Source organism: Microtus pennsylvanicus, chromosome 3 (genome assembly GCF_037038515.1).
Source record: "Microtus pennsylvanicus isolate mMicPen1 chromosome 3, mMicPen1.hap1, whole genome shotgun sequence".
NCBI classification, from domain to species: domain Eukaryota; kingdom Metazoa; phylum Chordata; class Mammalia; order Rodentia; family Cricetidae; genus Microtus; species Microtus pennsylvanicus.
This window is the reverse complement of record NC_134581.1, coordinates 75,165,986-75,193,808: the sequence shown is the minus strand read 5'-3', so window position 1 is coordinate 75,193,808 and position 27,823 is coordinate 75,165,986. Positions and strand designations below refer to the sequence as shown.

Below are 27,823 nucleotides of genomic sequence, written 5' to 3'. Positions count from 1 at the left end.
CTCCTGTGACAGCAAAGACACTCCTCTTTCCCCTCTGCCCACTAGAAAGGTCAAAGTGGCCAGGCCTGGGGCGGAATGATCAGGAATGCAGAACCTGGCAACTCTGCATCTATCCCAGATCCTTAGAAATGTTCCTCTGATAAGCAACAGACAACCCATCAAGACCTACGACTGTGGCCTTCTGTGATCACGACACTAATCCCTTCTTCAGTCCACCAGATCCCCAAGAGAACCAGACTCTGCCCTTCTCATTCCCACCATGCCTCCTCTAAGCAATGAAAAAAAATGGGGGGAGGGGATTTTCCTGCAAGCTGAGAGAAAATGCTCCCCACCTCAGAAGTCAGACCACCCTCCAGACACTACACTCATGCCACTGCACTGAATCAGAAACGGGAAGGAGGGCTGGAGAGATGGCTCAGAGGTTAAGAGCACTGGCTGCTCTTCCAGAGGTCCTGAGTTCAATTCCCAGCAACCACATGGTGGCTCACAACCATCTGTACTGACATCTGGCGCCCTCCTCTGGCATGCCGGCATACATCGAGGCAGAATGTTGTATACATAATAAATAAATAAATCTTTAAAAAAAAAAAAAAAAGAAACGGGAAGGGTCTGACTGCCACTCACACTGAAAAGGAGAACAGAGATGGACAGAAAGCAGGGCACAAATGGGGTCACCTGAGTCCGTTAATCCTCTTAATTGGAAAGAGGGGAAGAGAAAAGGAAGGGGCCACAGACAGAGGACAATGACCCAAACACCAGGTGAAGAAGCGCTTCTCAGACACAGCCTCGCGAGCACTGTACTGACCCTGTCACACAAGCTGAGAGATTCTGCGTCTGAGAAGTGTGACTTATCCCTACCTTACATCTGCAGAGATCAACAACCTGGAATAACTGGCGTCCTCAGAGGGAAGAGCAAACAAGCCTCAAATGCGGTTTAGGTTTTGTCAACTGGACACAAACTAGAGTCCTCGGGGAAGAAGGCCCCTCGGCTGAGGAGCTGCTTCCATCAGACTGGCCTGTGGGCATGTCTGCGGGGCATTGTCTTGATTGATGATGGATGTGGGAAGGCTCAGGCCACTATGTTCTGTACCAGCCCTGGGCACAGGGTCCTGGGTTGGATAAGAAAAGTAGCTGAAGCCAGGTGTAGTGGCACATACCTCTACTATAGGCACCAGGGAGGCATAGGCAGGTGGAGCCTGGTCTGCGTGGGGTGTTTCAGAACAGCCAGGGCTACATAGAGACACCCTAAAAAAATGTAAAAAAGAAAGAACGAGAGAAAGAAAGGAAACAGCAGTAGCTGAGCTGAGCAAGCCATGAAGAGTGAGCCAGGAAAGCGAGCGTTGCTCCTCCATGGTCCCTGCCTCTGCTCCTGCTTGAGTTCCTCCCCTGATGTCCCTTCATGATGCACTGTATGCTGTAAGGCAAGAGAAACCCTTTTCCCCCCAAGAGGCTTTGTTGTTGGTGTTTTTCACAACAGAAAGCAAGCCGGGGACAACTGACTATAAACAGAATTATCTATATTTAATTACCTACAGGCCAGGAGGAAACTGAAAAATCTGAATCCATAGATTTTCCAAATTTCAGACAAGTCTGCCAGGAATCTGTTTGGGCTGTACTATACCTTTCCCGGCGTCAGAGAAATGTGGCAAGGAGAGGCCAAAGCAGGAGGGCACAGAGAAGTGAGGCAGGGAAGGTGTGCACAAAGAACGCACACCTCCCTGAGAGCTCACGGAGGTCACTTTTGAGATGGAAAAACTTCTGTGGAGCACTTATCAAGTTTCCCTCTAGGCACTGGACTTGCGTGGCCTTAAACAGATTCAGCCATCACTCCTCCCCAGCAACTGCTGCGAAGTCAGACAGTCCCAGATAAGAGTTCCAAAACTAAACTAGGCAGGCCCACCATCTCAGCACAAGGGAGGTGCGAACAGAATCCCAAGTTCACCTCAGCCAGGGGAGCTCAAGGACAGCCAAGGCTATTTTAAGGCCCTCTCTCAAAAGAAAAAGAGAAAGAAAGAAGCCGGGCGGGTGGTGGTGGCACACACCTTGAATCCTAGCACTTGGGAGGCAGAGGCAGGAGGATCTCTGGGAGTTCGAGGCCAGCCTGGTCTACAAGAGCTAGTTTCCAGGACAGGCTCCAAAGCTACAGAGAAACCCTGTCTCAAAAAAACAAAACAAAACCAAAGTAAAAGAAAAATAAAGAAGAGAGAGAGAGAGAGAGAGAGAGAGAGAGAGAGAGAGAGAGAGAGAGAAGATGGGGGAGGAGACCAGCAAGTACCACTTGATACTTGCCACCAAGCCTAGCCTAACAACCTGTTTGATCCCCAAGAAGCACTTGGTGGAAGGAAACACTTCAAGTTGTGTACACACACACACACACACACACACACACAAAGAAAACATAAAAGAGTATTATTTCATATGAATTAAGATATGAGCCTGAGCCCGAGCCTGATTAATGGTGCCAACACTGAGACCTTGAGGAAGAACGGGTATTTACTGACAGAAGGAAACAAGTTCTAACATAGTAGCAGCAGCACACATACAAGCTCTCACGAAAGTAACAGAGATGTTGCTGGGGAGGAGGGAAAGGGCAAAGCCATGCCGAAGATCTGGCCTCTGTCAAAGAGAACTGCACGTTTCCAGAACAGAGTGAAAAAGGAGGCCAGAAGAGAAGGGATAAAATCAGAGGGGCTGGGGCTGCCGAGATGGCGCAGCAGCTAAGGGCACTTGGTGCCCTTCCAAAGGACCTAAGACCAGTTCTCAGCTCACAACCACCTGTAACTCCAGTGCCAGGGATCCACCTGTCTCTATATCTCTAGCACTGAGGTTACAGCATGAACCACCATGCCTGGCTTTCACAAGACATGCTTACAGAGAAAACTCTACCATCTGAGCTCACCAGCCCCCAAAGCAAGGGAATTTAAAGAAGGAACACCGAGAACAAGAGCAAAGTGGCTTGGTGGGAAGGGGTGGAGACTAGGGGCCACCGACGCCCAGCCTCCCCACTTTTGAAATAGACTGCTAGAATGGAAGGCAAGGAGCAGCTCCGACAGCCGGGCTTGGGAGGGCTGAAACTATATGCAGGGCTTCATAAAGGGCTGTCAGAAGAATTTCATAAAGGAGGCCGAAGTGATGAGATTTACAGTCGAGAAAGGTGTCTGATGGCTGCAAAGGAACTAATCAGAGAGGGACAAGAGCAGAGGCACAACCGAGAAATTATGAACCATCAGTGGCTACCTAAACGAAAAGAAGGGACCAATCCGGACTACAGGAGAACGCAGATCTTGCGGTCTAGGTGAAGGGAGCGAAGAGAGAAAGCAAAGAGGATTTCAGCCAGTGCGTTGTGATTTTAGGCCTTCGCCATGAAGCAACCCCACAGCAGACTGCCTAAAATCCGAGACATGACAAACAGTTGCGTGCTGCCGACACTAGAATGAATTCCCAACGTAGACTGGCCTAAATAACTGGAAAAGCTCTCCACTGAGAACAAGAAACACGCGACAGATTGATATGGAGTCCAGAGAAGGTTGGAGACGATCCATAAGCAGATCTAAGCTCGAGAAGGAGGTATCAGGCCGGGCAGCAAGTACTTCGCTGAGCAGCCGGTAACTGAAGCTCTGGGTGCAATCAATCCCCAAAGCTGAAGTCCTATGAGAAGCAAGCAGGGGCCTGCAGAGGGCTGAGCTGGCACACGCACGGGAGCATGTCACCGAGGCCAAGAAGAGGGCAGCGGTTTCGGGAGGAGATTCCTAAATCAGTGCAAAGAAAACCTAAAACTTCGCCTCTTGCCCATCTGGCCAAAAGATGCCAAGAGCTTGATTGAGCTTGGAATAGCCCAGCTGTGGGTTACAAGAGGAGGAGCGGGGTGGGGGTGCGGGGGGTATTTTCAGGAGAGGTTAGAAAGCCAGGCCGCGCACACCCGAGGGCTCTCCTCTCCCACCTCAGTTCCCGCGCATCAACACCTCGCAGCGCCTCAGCTCCCTGCAAACTCCTTGCCCGCCACGCCACCATCCCAGGCTCCGAGAGGGTCTCACCTGTCCCCAACCCGGGGTTCCCTGGGCGATGGCTCTGCGCCGCCTCCCCAGCACCACCCCGGCCCCCCACTTCCAGGGACGCCGGGGTGTCCGGCTCCCCGCTTCCAGGGACGCCGGGGTGTTGCCCTGCAGCGACCAGCAACCACTTCCGGAAAGGCACCAGCCTAGCAACTGAGAGTCCCGCCTCTACAAAGAGCCAATAGGTCGCTGACTAAGAGCCCTGCCATTGGATTGGTTCGATGTCCCGTCAGCTCACGGAGGTTTTGCCCGTTGCTTCATGGAAGTTTTAGTTCAAGATAGTGGATGAGCCCACCACCATCACCAAGGGGTTAAATCGACAGAGATCTGAAAGTAGATAAGAGAATTTTTTCCACGGTAGAAAGGGAGCATTCATAATACTAATAGCAATGTTAATTATCCATCATTTAAAGACCATCTTTTTATAAAGTGTGAGCAAACTAGGTGAACAACAGTGATTACCAATAGTCACCTCACTGACTATGAATGGACTGGAGAGATGGTTTGGTGTTAAAAGAGCTGGTTACTCTTTCCTTCTAATGTGTATGGTTGTGCCGGGCCTGAGGGCCTGGTAGCACAAGCATTTAGACAGAGCACTCGGGATACAGAGGCCGGCCGATCTCTAAGAGTTTGAGGGGGGAGGGGGGAGTGAGGGAGGAGAGAGAGAGAGAGAGAGAGAGAGAGAGACAGAGAGAGAGAGAGAGAGAGAGAGAGAGAGAGAGAGAGAGAGACAGAGAGAGAGAGAGAGAGAGAGAGAGAGAGAGAGAGAGAGAGAGAGAGAGAGAGAGAGAGAGAGAGAGAGAGAGAGATATTGGTCTACATGTGTCTGTACCTCTGGTGGTGCAGGAGGCCTGGTGCCCGCTGAGGCCAGAAGAGGGCCTTGTAGCCTCTGGAACTGGAGTTATAAGCCATTGTGCGCCACCTTGTGGGTGCTAGGAACCAAATCTTGGTCCACTTCTCCATCCCTACTGCTAACTTTCAAAACTTGTCCCTTGCCACTAGAGGCTAATCCTACAAGGAGGAACTTGAGGATGTTGTTACCATGAATCCAGACAGCAGGAGGTGTTTCCCATGTTTAACTTCAAATCTTTCTGCTGCCCTCCGACCTTTATTCTCACCACAGATGAAAAACATCCCAGTCCTCCTCATCACCATCTTTAAAAATGTCCCCAAGGGACCAACAGACCAGACTTGGAAGGGATGCCCAAGGTTGTCAGACCATCACCACAGACCTAACTAAACATTGCTCATAGCATCCTGTACCCAATATTGGGGTATATGCTGGAGAGAGAGTTCAGCAGTTACCCACACTGCGCTTTCAGAGGACCAGAGCTTGATTCCCAGCATCCGCGTGGCAGTACACAGCTGGCTGTAACTCCAGTTCCAGAGGATCTGGCGCTCTCTTCTGGCCTCCACTGGCACCAAGCACACATATGGTGCACAGACATACCTGCAGGCAAAACACTCAAATACAAGAACCATGGCATTTCTATATGTGTGGTGTTGGGGTAATGGTTGCTTCTGTTTCCTAAGGACTGCAGGTCATATCCTGGGGTTGGTTTGCCAAGTTCAGCAGCTCACTGGAGCAATAGAAGTTAGTTCCACTGCCAAGTTAATGTGTCCTGGCTGAGCTTTTATTTCTTTAGTTTTTTATATGAAAATTGCTGTCCTGAGACTCCTGGAACTTCTCAGTCCTGTTTCCAGAGTGTAGGGTTACAGGTGCTCGCCATCAGCCCATCTGGATCCGTTTGCTTTCTTTGACAGTGGTTCGTACTCTTGTTACCATGATGGCCAAACATTTTCTGTGACTCTCCTTTGTCCCTTGAAGGCTAGAAATTGATGTGTTGACTAGAATTTGGGCAACAATTACCAATTCCTCAGGTACTTCCCTCATTTAATTGACTAAGTTTTTATGATATACTAAATAATTGCATAAATATATCTCTATATTGACCTAGTGTTTACAAATGTAGCCTAGGTAGGCCCTGCGTTCAGGTCATACTCTGGCCTTCTTAGTGCTATGGTTCTATATGTGTGTTGAATGCTTACTATGCTATGTATCATTTATCTGTTTGATTTAAATAAAGTGTTTTTGATAAAATAAATAAATAAATAAATGAGAAGAAAGAAAAGTTATGTTCCAGGCCAGCCTGAGGTACACCAAAAGCCCTCCTAACTGTTGTTCTTTAAAACGTTTTTCTAGGGTGGTGGCGACACACATCTTTAATCCCAACACTCAGGAGGCAGAGGCAGGTAGATGGATCTCTGTGAGTTTGAGGCCAACCTTGTCTACAGAGTTAGTCCCAGGACAGCTAGGGCTACACAGAGAAACCCTGTCTTGAAAAATCCAAAAGAAAAAAATTATTTTTTTGCATGTGATTTCAGGTGCTCTCAGAGGTCATAAGCGTCATATTCTCAGAACCTGGAGTTAGAGTCAGTTGTCTGAAGTGAATGATGGGCACTGGGTCCTTTGCAAGAATAACCTGGTCCAGCCGGGCGGTGGTGGCGCATGCCTTTAATCCCAGCACTTGGGAGGCAGAGGCAGGCAGATCTCTGTGAGTTCGAGACCAGCCTGGTCTACAAGAGCTAGTTCCAGGACAGCTCCAAAACCACAGAGAAACCCTGTCTCAAAAAAACAAGAAAAAAGAAGAATAACCGGGTCCTGTCTTTCCATTTCTTTCCTTTTCTTTGTTTATTTTAAGCAGGGTCTCACTATATGTTCCTAACTGGCCTAGAACTCGCTATGTAAACACAGCTGACATCAAATTTAAACATGTCTGCTTGCCTCTACATTCTGGGATTAAAGGTAGGTGCCGCTACTAGGCGGTGGTGACAATACCTTTAATCCCAGCGCTTGAGAGGCAGAGACAGGCAGATGTCTGTGAGTGCGAGACCTGCCTGGTCTACAGAGAGAGTTCTAGGACACAAAGAAACCTTGTCTCGAAAAACAAGAAAAAAAAATAGGTATGTGCCACCACACCAAGAGCCATATGCACCACCAACCCCCCATCCCCAGAGGTTTTTCTCTCTGTAGCCCTAGCTGTCCTGGAACTCACTCTGTACACCAGCCTGGTCTCAAACTCAGAGATCCACGTGCCTTTGCCTCCCAAATGCTGGGATTAAAGGTGTGCGCATTACTACCCAAAGAATATCCACCCTACCATGCTGAATCATCTCTCCAATCTCTCCAGCCTCTTTCCCACTTTTTTTTTTTCTGGGGACAGGAGCTGGGATTGCAGGACCAGCTGATTTTTTTTTAACAGATGTCACCAAATCACTACCAAAATATTTTTTTAAATTTACCGTCTAAAGCTGAATGGTGGTGGCACTTGCCTTTAATCCCAGTAGGGGATGGGGGGTTGATGGGATGGCAGGAAGGCAGGCTGAGGCAGGCAGATCTCTATGAGTTCCAGGCTAGCCTAGTCTACAAAGTAAGTTCCAGGACAGCCTGGGGTGTTACATAAAGAAATCTTGTCGGGGGGGGGATTACAGTCTAACCTTCACCAACATATTACCAGTAATAAAGGAAGGGAGGGGAGAGGGAAGAGGAGGAAGAAAGGGGTAAACTACGTGACACTTAAATATTATTGGGATTTTCCTTGGTTGATTGGTTGGGTTAGGCTAGGAGTTCTGTTTTGTTATTTTTTGATTTTTGATTTTTTTTAAGAGTGCAATGGTTTTTTTTGTTTTTTTTTTTTTTTTTGGTTTTTCGAGACAGGGTTTCTCTGTGGCTTTGGAGCCTGTCCTGGAACTAGCTCTGTAGACCAGGCTGGTCTCGAACTCACAGAGATCCGCCTGCCTCTGCCTCCCGAGTGCTGGGATTAAAGGCGTGCGCCACCATCGCCCGGCTCGAGTGCAATGGTTTTTATTTGCCGAAAAAGTCCAATTTTAGTTTTTCTTTAAAGCATACAAAGGCCATCTAATCTTCAGACTCTGAGCCATCTTCATCCTGACTAATCTGGAAATAGCGAAGTTCGTAGGTCTCCTTGTCAGATGCAACCACACGAAGCCAGTCACGGAGATTATTCTTCTTAAGGTATTTTTTGGTAAGATATTTCAGATACCTTTTAGAGAACTGTTTCTCAGAAACAACTGTGATTTTATTCTTCAAGCGTTCAATGTGAACAACATTTCCAAGATTTCCAGTTTTCCCATTGACTTTAACCTTCTCCCGGAGAAACTGTTCGAAGTTTCCAGAATCAAAAATTCCATCTTCCACCGGATGAGTGAGGTCCAAATGGAACCTCCAGGTCGACTTCTTAGGCTTCTTGTCTTTCTGCAGCGCCATATTGTCCCGCGGCCCTGGGAAGGTTGATTTTTGATTTTTGATTGCCCTGGCTGTCCTGGAACTCACTCTGTAGACCAGGCTGGCCTGGAACTCACAGAGATCCACCTGCCTCTGCCTCCTCGAGTACTGGGATTAAAAGAGAGCATCACCATGCCCTTCTTTTAAGTTTTCTTTTTAATTATGTGCATGTGTGTGGTCTGTTTGTGGGTTTGTACAAGTGAATAAAGGTGCCCATGAAGGCCAGAGTGCTGGATAGCCCTGGGGCTGGGGTTACAGGGAGCTGGGATCTGCCTGATATGGGAGCTGGGAATTGAACTCCTGTCCTCTGCAAGAGCAGTGAATGCTCTTAACTACAGAGCCATCTCTGGCCCAGGTTGGTCCTCAACTCCCCATCTTCCTGCTTCTACCTCCAAAGTGTAGTCTATCACACTAGCTAGCGATGGGCTTCAATTTACATTTCCTCACTATTAGTAAAGTTTGTAATATATGAATATTGCCCATTTGAATTTCTTCTGTGAACTACTTCTCTATATTCTTTATATCCTCTATATTGTTTGGACAGTTTCATTGATTTGTGGTGGTTCCTTGTGTATTGTAGTCATTAACCCTTTGTCTCCCCATAGTGTAGCAAATGATTCCTAACACGTGGCTTGTGTTTTATCTTTTTAAATGTCCCCTTTTTCCGCTCGGGAGTTGTGGTAATACCATCGACAGCTAGTCTTCACTGAGTGTTCACAGCATGCCACACCCCATTCTAAGTGAAAGACCTGGATAAATCCAGACCCCCTTCTTGCAGAAAAAATAGAGCCAAAAATCTAAGCAGGGAGAGAAGAATCAAAAAATCTAGATTAAGTGGTTCAGTGACTCCGTTTCAGGAATTATCTGAAGATAAAGTTAGATTATAATCTGGAGAAACAGGGAGTTACCCCCTTGTGATTATCACTGGTATTTTTGGAATTTTTCAATGATCACTGGTATTTTCAGAATTTTCCAATGACGCCCTCCCTACCCCCTTTGGATGGTTTCTCCCCTTAAATACCCCTTCTCCCAGCTACTTGGGGTTGAACCCTCTACCCCTGCATGGGAAATGAGTTTCGGCCCCAGTGCACTGGTTCCTGACCTGTCAATAAACCTCATGTGGTTGTAGCAAGGACTGTCTCTCGTGAGTTCCTAGGGGGCTGTGTTATCCCGAGACTTGACTGAGAGTCTCCCTGCTCTGGAGGTCTTTCATAAGTGCTTTACACAAATTACTTCATTAAGGTTTTTCCTTTTGTTCTTCTGACATAGGATCTCACTAAATAGCTCTTGCTGGTCTGTGGCTTGCTTTGTACACAGATCAAGCTAGACCAGGCTGACCTAGGACAGTGGGGAGCCTGCTAAGTGTTGAGATTAGAGGTGTGTGTCCCCACAAGGCTGAGGTCACTGTTACCCTGGTTCACAAACGAGGGACTCTGAAACAAAAAGGAAGGTCAAGTAAGGAGACTGCCTCCCCGATAAGCGGGAGAACCAGGACGCTGCTTCTGAGTCTGCAGACATGCTGCGTATTTAAGGGGAAGCCTGTCCAATTGTTTTGTTTTGTTTTGCCATAAGTTTTATTAAGGATGCCTTTTTAAGAAAAGGTACATTGCCTTCGGGCCAGAAGAGTTCAGATTTCATTACAGATGGTTGTGAGCCAGCATGTGGTATCCGGGAATTGAACTCAGGACCTCTGGAAGAACAACCAGTGTTCTTAACCTCTGAGCCATCTCTCCAGTCACCCTAAGGAGACTTTCTTTAACATAAGGCTCTGAAAATATTCTATCTTTTTCCCTAGTTCTATTTTAATGTTAAGCTCTTTAGTGTATCTGAAGCTTATTTTTTGATGAGATGTGAATTTGGATTCCTCTCCTTCCAAGTGGATTGCTGATTGTCCCAATGGCAGTTATTGAACAATGCATCTACTCTCTGATATGAATGCTATCTTTTTTTATTGATATTTATTGAGCTCTACATTTTTCTCTGCTCCCCTCCCTGCCTCTCTCCTCCCCCTGCAGTCCTCCCCCAAGGTGTCCATGCTCCCAATTTACTCAGGAGATCTTGTCTTTTTTTTTTTTTTTTTTTTGGTTTTTCGAGACAGGGTTTCTCTGTGGTTTTGGAGCCTGTCCTGGAACTAGCTCTTGTAGACCAGGCTGGTCTCGAACTCACAGAAATCCGCCTGCCTCTGCCTCCCGAGTGCTGGGATTAAAGGCGTGCGCCACCACCACCCGGCAAGATCTTGTCTTTTTATACTTTCTACTTCCCATGTAGATTAGATCTATGTAAGTCTCTCTTAGTGTCCTCATTGTTGTCTAGGTTCTCTGGGATTGTGGTTTGTAGGCTGGCTTTGCTTTATGTTTAAAAACCACCTATGAGTGAGTACATGTGATAATTGTCTTTCTGTGTCTGGGTAACCTCACTCAAAATAATGTTTCCTAGCTCCATCCATTTTCCTGCAAAATTCAAAATGTCGCTATTTTTTTCTGCTGTGTACAACTCCATTGTGTAAATGTACCACATTTTTCTTATCCATTCTTCTTCAATCGAGGGGCATTTAGGTTGTTTCCAGGTTCTGGCTATGACAAACAATGCTGTTATGAGCACATGTCCTTGTGGCACAACTGAGCATCCTTTGGGTATATACCCAAAAGTGGTATTACCGGGTCTTTTTTTTTGTTTGTTTTTGTTTTTCAAGACAGGGTTTCTCATGGCTTTGGAGCCTGTCCTGGAACTAGCTCTGTAGACCAGGCTGGTCTCAAACTCACAGAGATCCGCCTGCCTCTGCCTCCGGAGTGCTGGGATTAAAGGCGCACGGAGTGCTGGGATTAAAGGCGTGCGCCACCACCGCCCGGCTTACCGGGTCTTGAGGAAGGTTGTTTCCTAATTTTCTGAGAAATTGTCACACTGACATCTAAAGGGGTTGTACCAGTTTGCATTCCTACCAGCAGTGCAGAAGTGTTTCCTTTCCCCCACAACCTCTCCAGCATAAGTTGTCATCAGTGATCCAAGATAAAAAACCAGTGTCTTGGAGAGCTAATATTGGAAAGTTTTCCAAAGCAATTGATCCTTAGTCTGATTGATGATGAGAAGTGATCAGGTGGGTCGTGAGGATTCATGGCAAGAAACCGTCAAAGGCACAAACAGAGACGTGGAAGAGACAGCCACCTCCTGCCAGATGCTCTGGAGAAAAGAGGCTGCAGGTCTCCCTGCTGGAACCTGGTGAGTTTGTGGCACGCTCTCATGCCCTTAATCTTGCGCCTCCAATCTCTGCTTCTGAAAATACTTCCAATTTTAAGGTTTAGATTAAATGCCACCTCTTCTGTAGTCAGTCCCCATATATATATATATATATTCTATTTTTTTGTTTTTCTTTTTTGTTTTTTGTTTTGGTTTGCTTTGGTTTGGGTTTTTTGTTTGTTTGTTTTCCAAGACAGGATTTCTCTATATAGCTCTGGCTGTCCTGGAACTCACTTGTAGACTAGACTCACAGAGATCCTCTTGCCTCAGCCTCTGAGTGTGGAATTTAAGGCGTGTACCACCACCCTGGTATGTTTGTTTTTGGGGGGGGGTAGGGTTTCTCTGTGTAGTCTTGGATATCTTGGAACTAACTATGCAGACCAAACTGCTCTTGAATCAGCAAATTCTCCTGCCTTTGCGCAGGTTAAAGGCATATGCCCCAACGGTGTTATACCCCAAATTCTTAACAACACACTGTGCAAAAATCACAGTTCTCCCTGGCGGAATCTTTTGGGATCTGTGTATCTTTTTTCTGCCCTATGCCAGGCAACGTGCCTGGTGCCCGCCATACAGAGGGAACTCAGTCAATGCTGATTTGGGAGGCTGAGATAGGAAGATTGCATCAAAGACAAAGTTAGCCTACACTGAATGGTGTGTTTATAGGACCCTGTATCCAAAAAAAAAAAAGGAAGGAAGGAAGAAAATAAAAAAATGAATTAATTAATTAATAAAATAATTAAAGAAGGACTAGCAGATGAGAGGTGTAATACTGGTTTCTTCTTGCTCTGCCAGCGCTTTGGGAACCCGCTCCCACCAGGATCCTGCAGAGTGAACTCCATCTCGGCAGAGGGCATCCCAGACCCCTCTCAGCCCCGGAAGCTGGGCTATCTGCCATGGGAAGACTACACTTCCCAGCGATCCCAGGGAAAAGCAAAAACCCTTTGGCTTTGACAGCCACCGCCACAAGTCTTTCCGCCTCCCCAGCCTTCCTGGGTGCTGGAAACCGGGAGCTGGATTATGGTGGCCTGAGCAGCCGACGCGGCCGCAGGAGCCGGGAAACCCTGTCCGTCCTCTCGCTGCCGACCCCGCCTGGAAGACCCTGAAAGCTGCGGGCTCAAATCGCCATGCCCGCCCCTCCCAGCCCCCCGAGGGGCCCGAGCTCCCCGCTGAAGCTGGCGGCCGCCGTCAAGATGTAGTAAGCTACGGTTCTCTCCTCCGGTGCGCTGCGGATTTCTCCTGCCCGCTCCCCGCCGCCTGGACCGGGATCTGAGTGAGGGGCCTACGGGCTATGCAGTCCTGATGCCTCCAAGGCCGCTTTCCTGAGAGAGAGAAGCCACCATCACCCAGACATAGGGGTAGACAACAGGGACCGTCGCCAACCGGAGCCACAAGGCCCGGGCTCACCATGGCCCCGGCGTTGCGCTGGCTCCTACTATGGATGGGCTCGGGAATGCTACCTGCCCAGGGCACCCATCTCGGCATCCGGCTGCCCCTTCGCAGCGGCCTGGCAGGGCCACCCCTGGGCCTGAGACTGCCTCGAGAGACTGATGAGGAATCCGAGGAGCCTGGCCGGAGAGGCAGCTTTGTGGAGATGGTGGATAACCTGAGGGGCAAGTCCGGCCAGGGCTACTATGTGGAGATGACCGTGGGCAGCCCCCCACAGACGGTAAGGTGGTCAGGCCTTGCAGCCCTCCTCCCTGACAGGGAGTGACAGGGGTGACAGGGTAGGGATGCAGCAGGCTGCCCTGCTAAGATGTCCTGTTCGGTGGGTGCCGCAAGACAGGCCCTTTCCCAAGCTGTTCCTCCAGGGTCATGCAGGAGTAGTCTTTCCCCTTTCCCAACTCCTTTCACTGGCGTCCCAGTCCCAGGGCTGACTCCTGTCCTCTCGCTGCTCCAACCTTCCCCATAAGAAAAACACTTCAATGGTAGCACCTGACCCTGGGGAAGGGCCAGGCACAGGAACACTAACAGGTGTCAGCACCCCTCTGGCTCTGGCCAAGCTGGAGTCTCTCATATCCCATCACCCAACTCTCCCCTTCTCTAGTGTTCTGGGGGACTCTAAGGCCCCCACCATCATCTTCTGAGAACCCAAGAATCTTGGCACCAGTTGGATAAATCAGCTCCTAACTCCCAGACCTGGCTGCTACAAGCCAGCAAAGTGAGAGCGGTGCTGACACCCATGTATCCTCCAAGTCCTGGTAGACTCTGGCTTCCCCTGTCCCTTCCTCCTCTTCTACCCCCACTCTCTGCACTCCAGCCTCTCCCCCACTGGTGCCTCAGAACATGGCCAGAGGGGAACTGAATGAGTCTGAGGAATGATAACCTCGTAAAGAAGCCAGAACTCTCCAGCAAGAGAAGGGCTAGGGGTGGAGGAGAAAGCAGCCATGGAGGAAACACTTTCCACTATCCCGATTTTTCCCGGTTGCCAAGGTACCTCCAAGGTGGCTGGTGGAGGTCGTGTCCTCTGCCTGTGCCTACTTGGGAGTGTGGGCTTGAGACAGCTACCTTCCATATGGGGTTCCTGGCTGACCTCTGAGTGCATCTGCCGCCTCTGTGGGCGAGTCTGGGTACTGGTGGCAGTGTGATCCTGTGTACGTTTCTAGGTGTCACCTTGAATCTGATCCTGTGTGTCTCTTTGAGCTACTCTCAGTGGCTCCAGTCCCTGGAGGGTGTGGAAAGGTGGGAGTGTGTGGGGGTCAGGGAAGAGACAATGATACTTCCTTTAACTTGAACAGTTGGATATGGAAGAACCACAAACACCTACTTTCTTGTTACGCGACAGGAGCCAGTCTTATTGGGTCCACCACACTCAGGCTCGCTTTGGGTGTTCTGCAGTTCTGGTCTTCCCCGGTCACCCCTCCTCTTTGCTGTGTATCATAACTTCCCAGAAGTAGAACAGAGTTTGAGTACAGACGCAAAGCCAGAGCTAGAATTCATTCTGAGCCAACAGAAGGCAACAGTCAGGGAAGGGGACGTGAGGAGGCCTGGGACTCTAGTGCTGTGCAAACGTGCGGGTGTCTGTGATACAACCAGCAAGGACTTTACGGTCAGGCAGGGGAGGAACCTAGTCTCTGCCTACCACCCACAGCTTTGTCTTTTCACCGCTGTGTGGCCTTAGGCAACTTATATAACCTCTCATTGACTATTGCCTTGTCTTTAAAATGTGGGAAATGAGATTCCTTTGCAAGATAATTGTGAGGATTGAATGAAACCACTTAGCGGAACTGCCTAGAAGAAAGTACTGGGTTCAGTGACCTCCAATAAACATTACCTCCTTCTCCTTAACTGGCCCACCCACCTCTGCTTCTCCTGTACCAGGCATTGAGGCGTAAAATCTGAGCCAACGTGTTGACTACGTTTGGAACTGCATGACCAGTTGCTGTATTTCCCTGGTCCCGTGAGATGTGTAGGTGCTCCTACACAGCCCTTGGCAGAGAGTAATTGACTGGGGCTGGTCAGTACCTCCCTGCCCCTGACTAGAAGCCGGATTAGGGGGGCTGGAGGTTGCATACCTGCCCCTACCCGCCCCTACCCGCCCCAGGAACCCTGAGTTGAGGCACTGTGTAGTTGTACCTGCCCCAGACCCTAGTCCAGCCAGCTTCTGCTCTGCGACTATTTTGCTCCTCTCCGCGGCAGCCTGTGGGAAGAATGAGCATTCTTCTTATCCGATGGGGCTGTCAGAAGCCCGAAATGGGAGTGAGGAGGGCAGAGTTCTGTGGACAAGGAAATGCGGAATTTGGAGGGGTGCTTTCTATGCTTGGGGGACTGGTCTACAAAGAGATGGACGACACACCTTCTGCAGAAAGGAAGTGAAATATAAGTACTCCTTCCGGGTCATTCATAGCCTTGATAAAAGGGATGGTCTGTACATTCTTGTCTTTAGAGCCAGTTAAAGGTGGAAACTCCATGACCCCACCTTAGACCCTCTAAGGCAAAATTCCTAGGTGTCTTAAACTTGTGAGGCACTGACCAATGGAGGTACAAAGATGGATGCTGAAGGTAGAGTTGCCCCAAGGTACTTCACGGAGTAGGTGCGTGCTGAGTGTGGTCCTGGAGGATGGGAAGGAGTGAGGCCATTCCCAGTCAGGAGCTGGCACCTCTCCCAACACACTGTAATTGCTTCTTGTCTGCTTCCCACTCTGGCCCACAGACTACGAGGGACCAGAGATAAACGAGAGAATGAGTTGTGTGTCTGAGCTTATGTGTGTTTGTTCAGGAGACAAGGGAAAGCCAAGCTAGTTGGTATTACAGGTTTATGCTGAGAACAGATCAGTTTAGGTAAATAAAACTGAGCCAAAATGTCAAAAAGCCTTAAATGTCAAGCTATCTGGTTTGGACTTGAGCTCTGAGGGGAAAATTGAAATCATCTGTAGTGAAAATGATCTAAAGCAAGCAAACAGATGTCTGAATTTTAGGGAGAATGGAATATAGAGCTACGGGAGGCAGGAAGCTCACAGCAGTTTAGGGATGAGGTGCTGTGGAGAAGACAGCATGAGGCTGTGATGAGAGAGAGGAGGCCAGGAACGTCAGGGCTTATGACGTCATGTGAAGGGTGAAGAAAGTCATGGTTGACTTTACGATTCTGTTTTTTTTTTTTTTAAAAAAATGTTTATTTATTATGTATACAATATTCTATCTGTGTGTATGTCTACAGGCCAGAAGAGCTGTGGCATGTTGAAGGAAACAAGACTGTTGGTGGAATAGGGTGGAGGCAGGGGGATGTGGTTTGAAACATGCACGTTTTGGGGGTTTGGTTTGGTTTGGTTTTTATCCAGTCTGCATATCTTGGGCTGTTTGCTTTGCTGCTTGTCTCCCACTGTGCTACGCAGCCCTGGCTAGGCACAACCCATGAGCCTTCTGCCCCAGCCTTCAGAGCGGTGGGACACGAAGTGTCTGTCACCACACCCAGCTTTTTACTTTGGTATGTTGCTTTGCTTGGTTTTGAGACAGGGCCTCACTCTGCAGCCCCGGTTGACCTGAATTTACTATGTAGAAACACACTGGCCCCCCCAAAATGCTGACCTTACAAAGATCCATCTGCATCTGCCTCCCGAATGCTGGAATTAAGGGTGTGTGCCACCGATACCGGCTTTACTCTTTTTTGTTGTGTATTTGTTCTTTGTTTCTGCAATGTATATAAAAACTCTACATTATTCACAGCTCCCAGAAGAAGAACTAGGGCTGTGCAGGTTAAGTCATTGGTCAGGTGGTCGGTAAGCTGAGACTTTGCTTCACTCCTTGTTCCTCCTACAATACTATTGTCTTGACTAGTCCGAGGAGAGCCTCCCTCTCTGTGCTGTCTCCCTGACCAATTGTTTACTGTTTGTTTCCTTCATCAAACTTCAAGCTTTTGGGACTAGGGTTGTGGCTCAGTGGTAGCTCACTAGCCAAGCATGCCCGTGACCCTCTGCGTTCACACCCCAGCACCATACAACTTGAAGTTCATCGTCTTTCTCTTGACATTTATTTATTATTTATTTATTTGGTTTTTCGGGACAGGGTTTCTCTGTAGCTTTGGAGACTATCCTGGAACTAGCTCTTGTGGACCAGGTTGGTCTCTAAGTCACAGAGATCCACCTGCCTCTGCCTCCCGAGTACTAGGATTAAAGGCGTGTGCCACCACCGCCTGGCTATTATTTATTTAGTGTACGTGTGTACACATACGACAACCTGTATGTAGAGGTCAGAGGACAACTTGTAGGAGCCAGCTCCACCATGTGGGTTCCAGGCCAAACTCAGCTTGTCAGGCTTGGCTGCAAGCGCCTTCAGCCACTGAGCCATCTCACCAGGCAGCAGGATCACAAGTTCAAGACTTAACCTGGCCTACAAAGTGAGTTCAAGGCAGTTTGGATGATTTGGCAAGACCCTGTCGAAAGAGAGAGGGTGGGGGGCGGAGAGAGAGAGAGAGAGAAAGTGTGGGTGGGCTAGTTAGTCGCACAGCGCCCGCTAGCATGTGTGAGGTCCTGGGTTTACCCCACTATCAACTGATGTAGCTTAGGCTGGCTTCAAGCTCATTATGTAGATAAAGGTGATCTTGAATTTCTTTTTTCTTTTTTTTTTCGAGACAGGGTTTCTCCGTAGCTTTTTTGGTTCCAGTCCTGGAACTAGCTCTTGCAGACCAGGCTGGCCTCTAACTCAGAGAGATCCGCCTGCCTCTGCCTCCTGAGTGCTGGGATTAAAGGCGTGCGCCACCACCGCCCAGCTGTGATCTTGAATTTCTGCTCCCCTTGCTTCAACCTCTCTAGTAGGCTCATAAGTGTATACCCACAGACCTGGTGCAGAGGATGCTGGGGTCAAACCCACGGATTCACGCATGCTGGATGAGCACTCTGCCAAATGAGTTGCATCCTCAATCCAAAACTGGGGTTTATTATTAAGAAAGGTTTTAAACATATACAGGGGTGGAGCACATTAGTGCCCCCAGCACTTGTGAGGTGGAGGCAGGAGAATCCGAAGTGAAACTATAGCTATTCTCAGCGGCATAGAAGGAAAATGTTTTAATGTAGCTATGAGGACAGTACTACTGAGAGAGACATACTTTTTACAAAGGAGAGTGGGGGTTATGGAGCTGGTTAAGTCAGCCAGAAGAGTTTGAGAACCTGAGATCCCAGGCATGGAGCACACCTCGTTAATTTCCCACGTTTCCTATCCCGCCTCATTTTCACTTTTTTTTTTTTTTTGATTTTTCGAGACAGCTTCTCCTAGCTTTTTGGTTCCTGTCCTGGAACTAGCTCTTGTAGACCAGGCTGGCCTCGAACTCACATCATTTTCACTTTTAAAAAAATGAAAAGGTGTATCTCCCTGTGCTAGGATGAGCATCGTTGACCTTTAATCCAGAAGAATTTAATTTGTTAGGAAGGAAACTTGGTGGCAGTCAACTCAGGATGATAGATATTTATTGAGCACCTGTCGAGGAGAGCTTACAATTGGGCAGGAAACACAAGTGTAGAAACACAGTGACATCCAAGAACAGTGAGTCTAGGAACCGCACTGAGCAAAGTAGCTACTTCGGATAGGGTAGAGGCTCGCTGCTCGGCTCTATGGAAAGAGGCGGGAGGGGACGCTTCAGGAAGAGGTGCACAAGCTGTGGTGAGAAGCCGGGAGTTGTAAGGATGCTGTGGGGCTGTGTGGAGTTGGGGCCTCGTGCTGGAAGCAGCTGGCAGACCTCATAGGCCTGTGAGAGAAGATGGTGGTGTCTAATTTTGCTTCCAGGAAAACAGCTTCAGTGTGGAGGAGGGCTTGGATAGGGTACTGTGAGAGACGAGCATCTGGTTTGGAGACCAGGGCCTGGCGAGGGCGGTGGCAGTGAGGGGAGAAAGGAGGGAAGGTCTCAGGATGCCAGCAGTCACAGTGCAATTGAACCAGCCCTGTGCCGTCCCTGTGAGTCAAGGGCTGAGAGGAAGGGCAAGGGAAGGTCTTGGTCCCTTTTCCCTAACCTCTCAGCTTGTTGGTACAGGTGAACGGCAAAGGGGCAAGCTCTTAAAACCCGATACAGTTTACCAAGTTCCATACATAGTTATTTTCTTTCCTTTATGGAGCCAGGGGAGCCCGTTGAGACAGCGCCTTTCCCTTATACCCTAGGCTGTACTAGAACTCACTATACTGCCATGGCTGACCTGGAATTTGCAATAATCCTCTTGCCTCAGCCTCCTGAGATTGATATAGGTGGGGTCACTGTGCCTGGCTTCCGTGGTTACTTTTCTGGCTTAATGATGAGGCCTAGGTGTGAGCCTGCGAATTTGGGAGATAAGGAAACTGGGGCCAACAGAGATTGAGGGGGTTTGTGAAGGTGCCCAGCTAGGAGGAACAGAGCTGGAGCTCAAGTCCAAGGATCAGCACTCAGGTAATTTCCATCTTGACAATGCTGACGGCCTTGGAGATGGTGGAGAGCCGTCCTTATGGGTGAACCTGGCAACAGCTGGCCATGGGCATCTGGAAACTGGTGGGAGCTGGGACTCAACCTGTATGGAAGTCACCCCAGAGTCACCAAATGACCTTGTTCTTTGAGAGAATAGTGAGAAAAGAGGATGACGACGATTAAAGGAGGAATATTAGGTGTACACGCGGAGGGAGAAGAGGAGGGATATTAGGTGTAGACGCGGAGGGAGAAAAGGAGGAAGGAGTATTAGGTGTAGACAGGGAGGGAGAAGAGGAGGGATATTAGGTGTAGACGCGGAGGGAGAAAAGGAGGAAGGAGTATTAGGTGTAGACAGGGAGGGAGAAGAGGAGGGATATTAGGTGTAGATGCGGAGGGAGAAAAGGAGGAAGGAGTATTAGGTGTGGACGTGGGAGGGAGAAGAGGAGGGATATTAGGTATAGACGTGGAGGGAGAAAAGGAGGAAGGGAGAAAAGCATCAGAAACGGCGGTCTTCCTGGGCTGGGCTACAGGCGCTCCTCTGCCCTCCCCGCTAAAGATAGATTCATTTGGGAGAGGAGAGTGCTGAGAAAGGTGTCCTCTGAGCATTTCTAGACATTTCTAGTAAAAAGCAAAGTAGAAAATTGTAGCTGAAATTCAGGAAGAGCTCTCCCAGAGAAGCCCCCATGACTCAAGTCTCTCTCTGCTGTACACCCTCTCTCAGTGGTGACTGTGAAAGGCCAAGCCGTATTCTGCCTTCCAGAGTGACATTCTAGCAGGAGAGTCCAGAGGGTGGAAGGCATCCTCTGATGTTGGTAAACTGGTTCCTGCTGGTTCTTAGGAGGGTGAGGCAGGTGTTCTGAGGAAAGCTGCTTAGTCCTTAGTCTCAAGAGCATTTTGACCTAGAGAGTAGAGCCTCCTAGGCTCTCCGACCTCCAGGATGGGACTTCTATCAGCCTGTGGTTGCCCATGCCACTCCCCACTGGAACCCCACTGTGGCCAGGATGACTGTATTTATTTTTGCTGGGGTGTCCCCTCAGGGTCAGTGACCCCCCCAAATTCCTTTTCAGGGCCTATGGAGGTTTTGCTAGGGAACAGAGGAGGTGACTCCTCGCTTCCCCCCAGTAGGTGAGCATGACTCAAGGACCAGAAATTGAGCTTAAGCCAGAGGAAGGGTTCACTGTCTGAGGGAATCGGGTAGCTAAGAGCTGCTATGGGGAAGGGCTTTCCAGGTGAGCTCTACAGAGAATGAAGGTACAAAAGAGGCTTCAGGAATCAGCACAGGGCTGGGGATGTAGCTCTGGTAGAGGCCTTGGGTTCTGCCCCAAGCACCAGAGTAAAGTTTCAAAGCCATCATGGTGGTGGCGGCGCAGGCCTGGTTGACAAAGTGATGGCGAGGATGGCCAGGGCTTCACAGAAAAACCCTGTCTCGAAAAACAAACAAACAACAAAAAAAGTCATTGTGTTAATTGGACTTGATGGTTTTTTACTCTGTCACCCACCTAATAGGAAGCACTAGATACCAAAAGAAAAGAACGCCAAGGCCAAAGAAGAAAGGGTACACTAGATGAGTTTAGTTTGGGATGACCCAATTCCTTCAGGGTCTCTTAACAAACTGGTCTGAGCCAGGCAGTGATGGCGCACGCCTTTAATCCCAGCACTTGAAGCAGAGGCAGGTGGATGGATCTTTGTGAGTTTGAGGCCAGTCGGGTCTACAGAGTTCCAGGATGGCCAGGGCTGTTACACAGACAAACCCTGTCCTGGAAAAGAAAACCACAAAAACAACAAAAGCTGGCCTGAGCTGGGGTAAGCGCTACTTGATCACAGGTACCAACCAGCTGCTGTCTGGAGAGCAAAGAAAGCAGAGGCTTAACTAGAGTAAGGAGTCTGTGTGTCGACTGCTTTACTAAAGCAGAAGGGAGCTGAACGGGACGCAGGTACAGGGCAGTCTGAGGCAGGAGTGAGCTGTTGGCCAGAAGCCATTTTTTTTTTTTTTTTTTTTTTAGTTTTTCAAGACAGGGTTTCTCTGTAGCTTTGGAGCCTGTCCTGGCACTAGCTCTTGTAGACCAGGCTGGCCTCGAACTCACAGAGATCCGCCTGCCTCTGCCTCCCGAGTATTGGGATTAAAGGCGTGCACCACCAACACCCAGCGCCAGAAGCCATTTTTAAGTGCTAACCTCAGGCTCCTCGTGCCCTTCCTTGTCCCTTTTCTTGGGTTTGGACATGTGTCTACTCAAGAGAGTTGATGAATCTATTTAGCAAGGGCTGAGAGCAAGCAGGCCTGGAGCAGCCATGGCTGCTTTAAGAAACACAGAGCCCCCTGCCCCAGGAGATTACGGCTCTGTGCACGGGCTTGGTGAGCTGCATTTGTCATGGCCACGCACTGATCTGCTAAGGCCCTGAGTTTGAGAATAACACCTGTCATCTAGAGGGTCTTAGGGAACCGACTGCAGGAAATGAGACTCACTGTCAGTGTAAGAAGTCAGCCAGGGGGCTGGAGAGATGGCTCAGAGGTTAAGAGCAACCAGTGCTCTTCCAGAGGTCCTGAGTTCAATTCCCAGCAACCATATGGTGGCTCACAACCATCTGTAATTTGATCTGGTTCCCTCTTATGGCCTGCAGACAGAACACTGTATAAATAATAAATAAATAAATTAAAAAAAAAAAGAAGTCAGCCAGGCTTGGTGGTGCATGCCTGTAACTCTAGCATCTGTGGACGGATGCAGGAGGATTGCCATGAGTCTGAGTCCATTCTGGACTCACAGAGGTTCCTTCCAGCCTTGCCTTTTCTGCAGAGAAAGACCCTGTCTCAAAAAAATAAAATAAAGCAGCGTGAACACTTGCTGGGGCCAGGGAATAGTTAGGTAACAGCCGCTCCATTCCTAGGAGCATCTCGGGATGGGCAGGCAGCGAGTTGATGATTAAGTGGAAGTGGTAACCAGAGAAGCCAGGTGGTGCTGAGGACCTGCAAGAAGAGGAGCTCCATCTGGCAGACCCTTGGGAGAGAGGATATTTGACCATGACTTGAAAGTTGAACAGGTGTCAGACACACCACACCGCCAGAGAACAGCTAGGTCATCGCACCCTTCAGAGACGTCACAAGAACCATAGGGAGGAAGGGGAGAGTGGCAAGAGAAGCTCCGGGGGAGTGACCCAGGGTTAGTCAGTAGCCCTCAGTGTCAAGGGTCCCAGGATTTCATTCAGATAGGTTGCCTTGAGGTCCTCCTGTTTGAATTCATGCATGTGGCTATATACAGCTGGCAAGTCAACTAGAGGCTGAATTGCCCCTACCTGTTAGGTTTGTGGCTCACAATGTCCTTAAGGAGGCAAGACTTGGGCTGCCACACAGACTCACTGGCTAGGGTACTAAGACCAAGTGTGAGAGTCTCATCAGCCTCCCTGCGCCTTTGCCGATGCCCCCGGCCAAGCCCAGAGTCACTGTGGAGGGAATCACACAAAGACTTGTACAGTGTAACCCTCTACCACACACTTCCTCTCCAGGCGGGAGGGACCAGAAAGTCAAGAAGATGAAAGGTTCCTTAGAGCCAGCGGAGGCTGGTACTGGCTTTGTGGCTTGTTGGTAAGGTAGCCACATGGCTCACACTCCCTGGGTCTGTTTCCTTCTCTTCAAAAATGGAAGAAAGCCTCCCCCCCTCATGTTAGCATTAAACCAATGGTTTGTTCTCGCTAGCTCTCAGCTCGGAGGTGTACACCGAAGGAAACAGATGTCTTCTTTGGAAGGAAGACTTGGAGGGAGAACCTCTGCCCTAGAGGCTTGCAAAGGTTGCAGAGCCTGGGCTAGGCTGCCAGGAAAACTTATGGGGCAGGGGAGGTTTGTTTTATTCTTTTGTTATACTGAGGATAGAACCTGGGCTCTTGTACGTGCTAGGCAAGTGATAACCACTAGTCTACATTGACAGTAATAATCTAGTATTATTTAAAAGTAAGAAACAACCCATCTCGCCTGGCCATGAGATAGAGGCTCGGGAAGGCTCCTTTCATCCAGAAAGTTCTGAGCTATCCCTATCTGCAGGGGTAAGTCCTATGGGAATGGACCCCACTTTAAATTTGCCAGCCTCACATTCCCTGCACCAGCTGAGATCTACTGCTCAACACAGCAGCCTGAACCTGGGCAGGTGTGCCTCTCCCTGTGGGACTTGTTAGCTCTTCCCTAGAAGCCACCTTCTCTCTGAGGCCCCCAGGAGCACATTTGTTTGTTAAGTGATTGGCACTGACCTAGTCCTGACCCCAAGCTATATCTCCTGGGCATGGGCCTCCTAGGTCTCCCTAGGCCAGGGGACAGGGAAGGAGAAAGCTACAGGTGGCCTGAACCCAACCTCTCAAGTGAAGTCAAGGGAAAGAGTAAAGGAAGGAAGGCAGATCATAAAATTAAACAGCTTCTGGTGGGTGCCTTTGGGGGACTTTCTACCCCACTGTCCAAGAAACCAGTTTTTCAAGAAATACCTATTGCCTGGCAGTAGTGGTGGTGGAGGCTTTTAAACCCAGCATTAGGAGGCAGAGGCAGGTGGATCTCTATGAGTTCGAGGCCAGCCTGATCTACAAAGCAAGTTCCAGGACAGACAAGGCTACACAGAGAAATCTGTTACAAAAACAAAAAAAGAAGAGAAAGAAAGACCTATTGCCCGGGCCAGGCACCAGGATACCCAACTAGGGCTACACTGTGGATTTAAAATTCTTAGACAAGGGGCTGGAGAGATGGCTCAGTGGTGGGGAGCATTGCCAACTCTTCCAAAGGTCCTGAGTTCAATTCCCGGCGACCACATGGTGGCTCACAACCATCCGTGGTGGGGTCTGGTGCCCTCTTCTGGCCTGCAGACATACACACAGACAGAATAATGTATACATAAATAAATAAATATTGAGGAAAAAAAATAAAAACAAATAAAATTCTTAGACATGGGGAGGTGAGAGCCAGAGAGGCAGGTGGTAAGGAAGCACATGGTTAAGGTTATAGTCCCCAGTGAAGCCCCATTTGTGCTGAGGTTTAAAGATGAAGGTCAGAGGGGAGGGAAATGGGAGGCGGATGAGGGGGGGGAGGCAGAAATCCTTAATAAATAAATAAGTAAGTAAATAAATAAATAAATAAATAAATAAAAAGATGAAGGTCAGAAGAGGATGACCCTGGCAGAGCTAGACTGCAGCAGCCCTCTGTGGGTAGGGAGGAGCCAGTGAGGCGTGGTGGGGCTTGGCCACTTGCCTGAGGCTGAGTATGCAGGCAGGGTGGGTTGAAAATGCCCTGAAGGAAGCTAAACATTTTAACAGCCAGAGGAAGCTGCTGTCTTAGGAGGGCAACTTTAGTCACCTTAACCTTGGGAAGGCTCCTTGGGCCACAGCACCGGAGACAGAATGGTGAGGTCCACAGCAGGGGTGACAAGATAGTTGAGAATGGGGGCCAGAGTGATGGTTCAGTGGTTTAAGAGCTAAGAGCACAGGCCGCGCTTGTAAAGAGGGTTCAGTTCCAAGTATTCACATGATGGCTCACAACCATCTGTAACAACAGTCCCAGGAAATCTGACATCCTATTCTGACTTCCTTATTCTCCTGCACACATACAGTGCATATGACATTATAGATGATATATAGCTTGAGGCCGAGGAGTGCTGTGATATCCCAGGGTGAGATGATGCTAGCTGGGCCAAAGGAGGAGATGGGAAGAAACAGACCCAGATGCTCTTTGAAGGATGGTGACTGGGAGCACTAGGGACAGATAAAGGAGGCTTTTGAAGAGCCTCAGGTTGATGCCCTTACAGAAAAGATTGCACGGTGCCACCACTTACTAATACAGGGAACACTGAAGAGGGCCAGTTTGAGGTCAACCTTGGTCATCCCTGCTTAGAGGTGCTCATGGGAAATAGTACTGGGGGAGGGGGAGTCAAAGCCTGTGAGGGAGAGGGGCCTCTCAGGGATACAGGAGGGGACCTGAGAGGTGACATGGGGTGTAATGTGAAGAAAGATGTCTCCTGTATCTGTTCCTGTGAAATCACCGCTGACTGTAGTAAGTGCTGTTTGATAGTGGCGGGACAGAGGCAAACCCAGTTTTAGAATGGGTTGAGGAAGAGTGGGAGGTGAAGAAAATGCAGACAGCTTGGCTGAGAGCTTAGGTTGTGAAGAGAGGGTAGCTGGAGGCGGTGTGAGATTTGGGAGGGTGTGTGTTGTTTTTAATGAAGGAATTCAGCATTTGTAAAGGCCAGTGGGAAGAATTCCGATGTGATGGTTGAATTTGCCTGAGGGAAAGGAGATCTTGTCTAGAGTAGGTGCCCAGAGAAGGAGCAAGGAGGGGGTTGTCTCCCCAGCCCAGATAAAAACTGGGGGCCTGACAGCAGGAGCAACTGGGGCAGTCTCAGACCCAGGAGGGCTAGAGTAGTGAGCTGAGAAAGACTGGGTGGGCCCTAGGCCTGGGAGGTAGGAGATGAGGCCTCCCCAGCTGCTTCCCCCCCCCTGTCTTGTTTGGCAGTGATGATACCTGACGGCTCAGTTACTCTGCCCCAGGCCTACACCTAGATGAAGGGGAGAGGCTGCTAAGAGCTGCCCAGGGGGCTCAGTTAGAGATGTTGAAAGACAGGCCTAGAAATCACTTCTCAGCAGCACCGGGACCACATGCATGGGAGGAACAGCCAGACTTGCTACAGAGGGAGTGTGGCTTCTTCTGGTTTCCCATCTTGTTGTGGAGAGGGAGAAGCAAGAGCAACAAGAGTCTGAAGCCCTGGAATATGGCATGTGTGAGGTCAAAAGTGAGGAAGGTTGTTCTTTCTTGGACTTAGCTCCATTTGCCTGAGAGAGACCTTCCTCGGATGAAAGACTGAGGTTGGGACAGGAAGGCAGTGAGAGGACTGGTACCTTGTGGTAGAGAAGGGAGTGGCCCGAAGAGACAGGAAAAGGCTTTGACAACAGGGTCCCTGGATAAAGGCTCCATTTTAGTGTAAAGATGTTGCCAATCTGTTAGAGCTGGCCTGTGCACACATTCCAGTCGTCCCTCCCATGCCCAGGCTACAGGGGCTGTGTCGGGAGAAGACCCACTCTGGTGCTAGGAGCTAAGCCCTGAAGGTAGGGAAAGGGGTCCTCAGAAGAGGTGAAGCCTTTTAACCATTAACCCAGTTGGTTGAAATCTGACATGTGGAGCCTACCAGCTCTATTGATTTTCTTTGAAAGCACGGCTGCTGTTAACTGGTGGCTGCCCAGAGACCAGGGAGAGGCACAGAGTGTGTGTGGTGGTGGTGGTGGGGAGCAGGGAGGAAAACGGGGACCTAGCCAGGAGTGGGAGCTGGGGAGGAGGTCTGAGGCAGGGTCTGAAGGTTGGCCACCAGTATAGAGGAGTCTTTGGGGGGGTCATAACCAAAGTGGGCACTGAAGCAGTCAGCACAGCCACAGGCTCTGCTTGCTGATCGTGGAGTCGCTGGGCTTGGTCCTGGCAGACTGAACAAAACAAGCTGAGGAGCGCGATGACCTGGTCAAGGTAAGTCAGAGCTCTGTTGAATTTGCTGAGAAAAGAAGTGAAGGCCCTGAGGTTATGGAGAAGCAGAGGTACTGACTTAGGGAAATCAGATTCCACTGAGACTGCAGGCTTTTTCCTAAGGACAGGGCCCTACCTCTTCTCTGCTCCTAGGATATAGCAGATGCGTAAACAAAAAACCGTCTGGTGTGGCTGAGGGAGGGGTCAGGCCATCAGCGCCTTACCATAAGAGGCCTGCTATGCATTCTAGACTCTGCCAGTCATGGCACTAACTAGTTTTACAAAGATAATTTCTTTGTGAGGTGCCTAAATGGGAAGAAGGGGAACCCTCAGAATAAATTTGCCTCTAGATAGGATAAGGTTGAGGAGTGTTTGTGTCCTAAAGAATAAGGGTTGCTACAGCTTGGGTCTAAGTGGCACAGCAAAGGCCTATGTGTTTTCAGCCTGGTGCTTGTAGGAGGAAATAAGGTAACCGGGGGTACACTCCAGGAGGAGATAGCAGAACTCCGGCTCCTTCTTCCTTTGCTTCTTGGCTGCTGTGAGATGAACAGTTTCACATGATGTACTATGTTGGCAAAACCCAAAGCAATGTGGCCTACGACCATAGACTGAAGCATCTGAAACCCTGAGCTGAGCATAGTAGCACAGGTTTGTAATCTCAGTACTGGGGAGGCGGAGAAAGAATGAGGAAGTCAAAGTCACTCTCAGCCACGTGGTGAGTTCAAGAGCCAAGCTTAGTAACAGGAGACTTGCTGTGTGTGTGTGTGTGTGTGTGTGTGTGTGTGTGTGTGTGTGAGAGAGAGAGAGAGAGAGAGAGAGAGAGAGAGAGAGAGAGAGAGAGAGAGAGAGAAAGAAAGAAACCTGGAACCCAAAGTAAGTTTTCACAGCTTCCCTCTTGAGTTGCT

At 49.2% G+C, this 27,823-nt stretch overlaps 2 protein-coding genes and 1 pseudogene across 6 annotated transcripts in view; 1 reads left to right on the top strand and 2 right to left on the bottom strand.

The window, feature by feature from the left end:
- Cep164 (centrosomal protein 164) overlaps window positions 1-4,175 on the bottom strand; it is a 66,190-nt gene extending 62,015 nt beyond the window's left edge. For all 5 annotated transcript variants that reach the window (XM_075966079.1, XM_075966082.1, XM_075966080.1 and 2 more), the window contains exon 1: window positions 4,035-4,175. The gene's annotated coding sequence lies outside the window, so the exon portion shown is untranslated. The remainder of the gene's footprint in view (window positions 1-4,034) is intronic.
- Window positions 4,176-7,903: 3,728 nt separating this feature from the next.
- Window positions 7,904-8,357, bottom strand: LOC142847076 (ribosomal protein eL22-like 1 pseudogene; annotated as a pseudogene).
- Window positions 8,358-12,385: 4,028 nt separating this feature from the next.
- The window catches only part of Bace1 (beta-secretase 1), a 28,720-nt gene continuing 13,282 nt past the window's right edge, over window positions 12,386-27,823 (top strand). Inside the window, exon 1 of the mRNA XM_075966077.1 lies at window positions 12,386-13,258. Within this exon, the coding sequence (XP_075822192.1) occupies window positions 12,998-13,258 (261 nt within the window). The 5' untranslated portion in view covers window positions 12,386-12,997. The remainder of the gene's footprint in view (window positions 13,259-27,823) is intronic.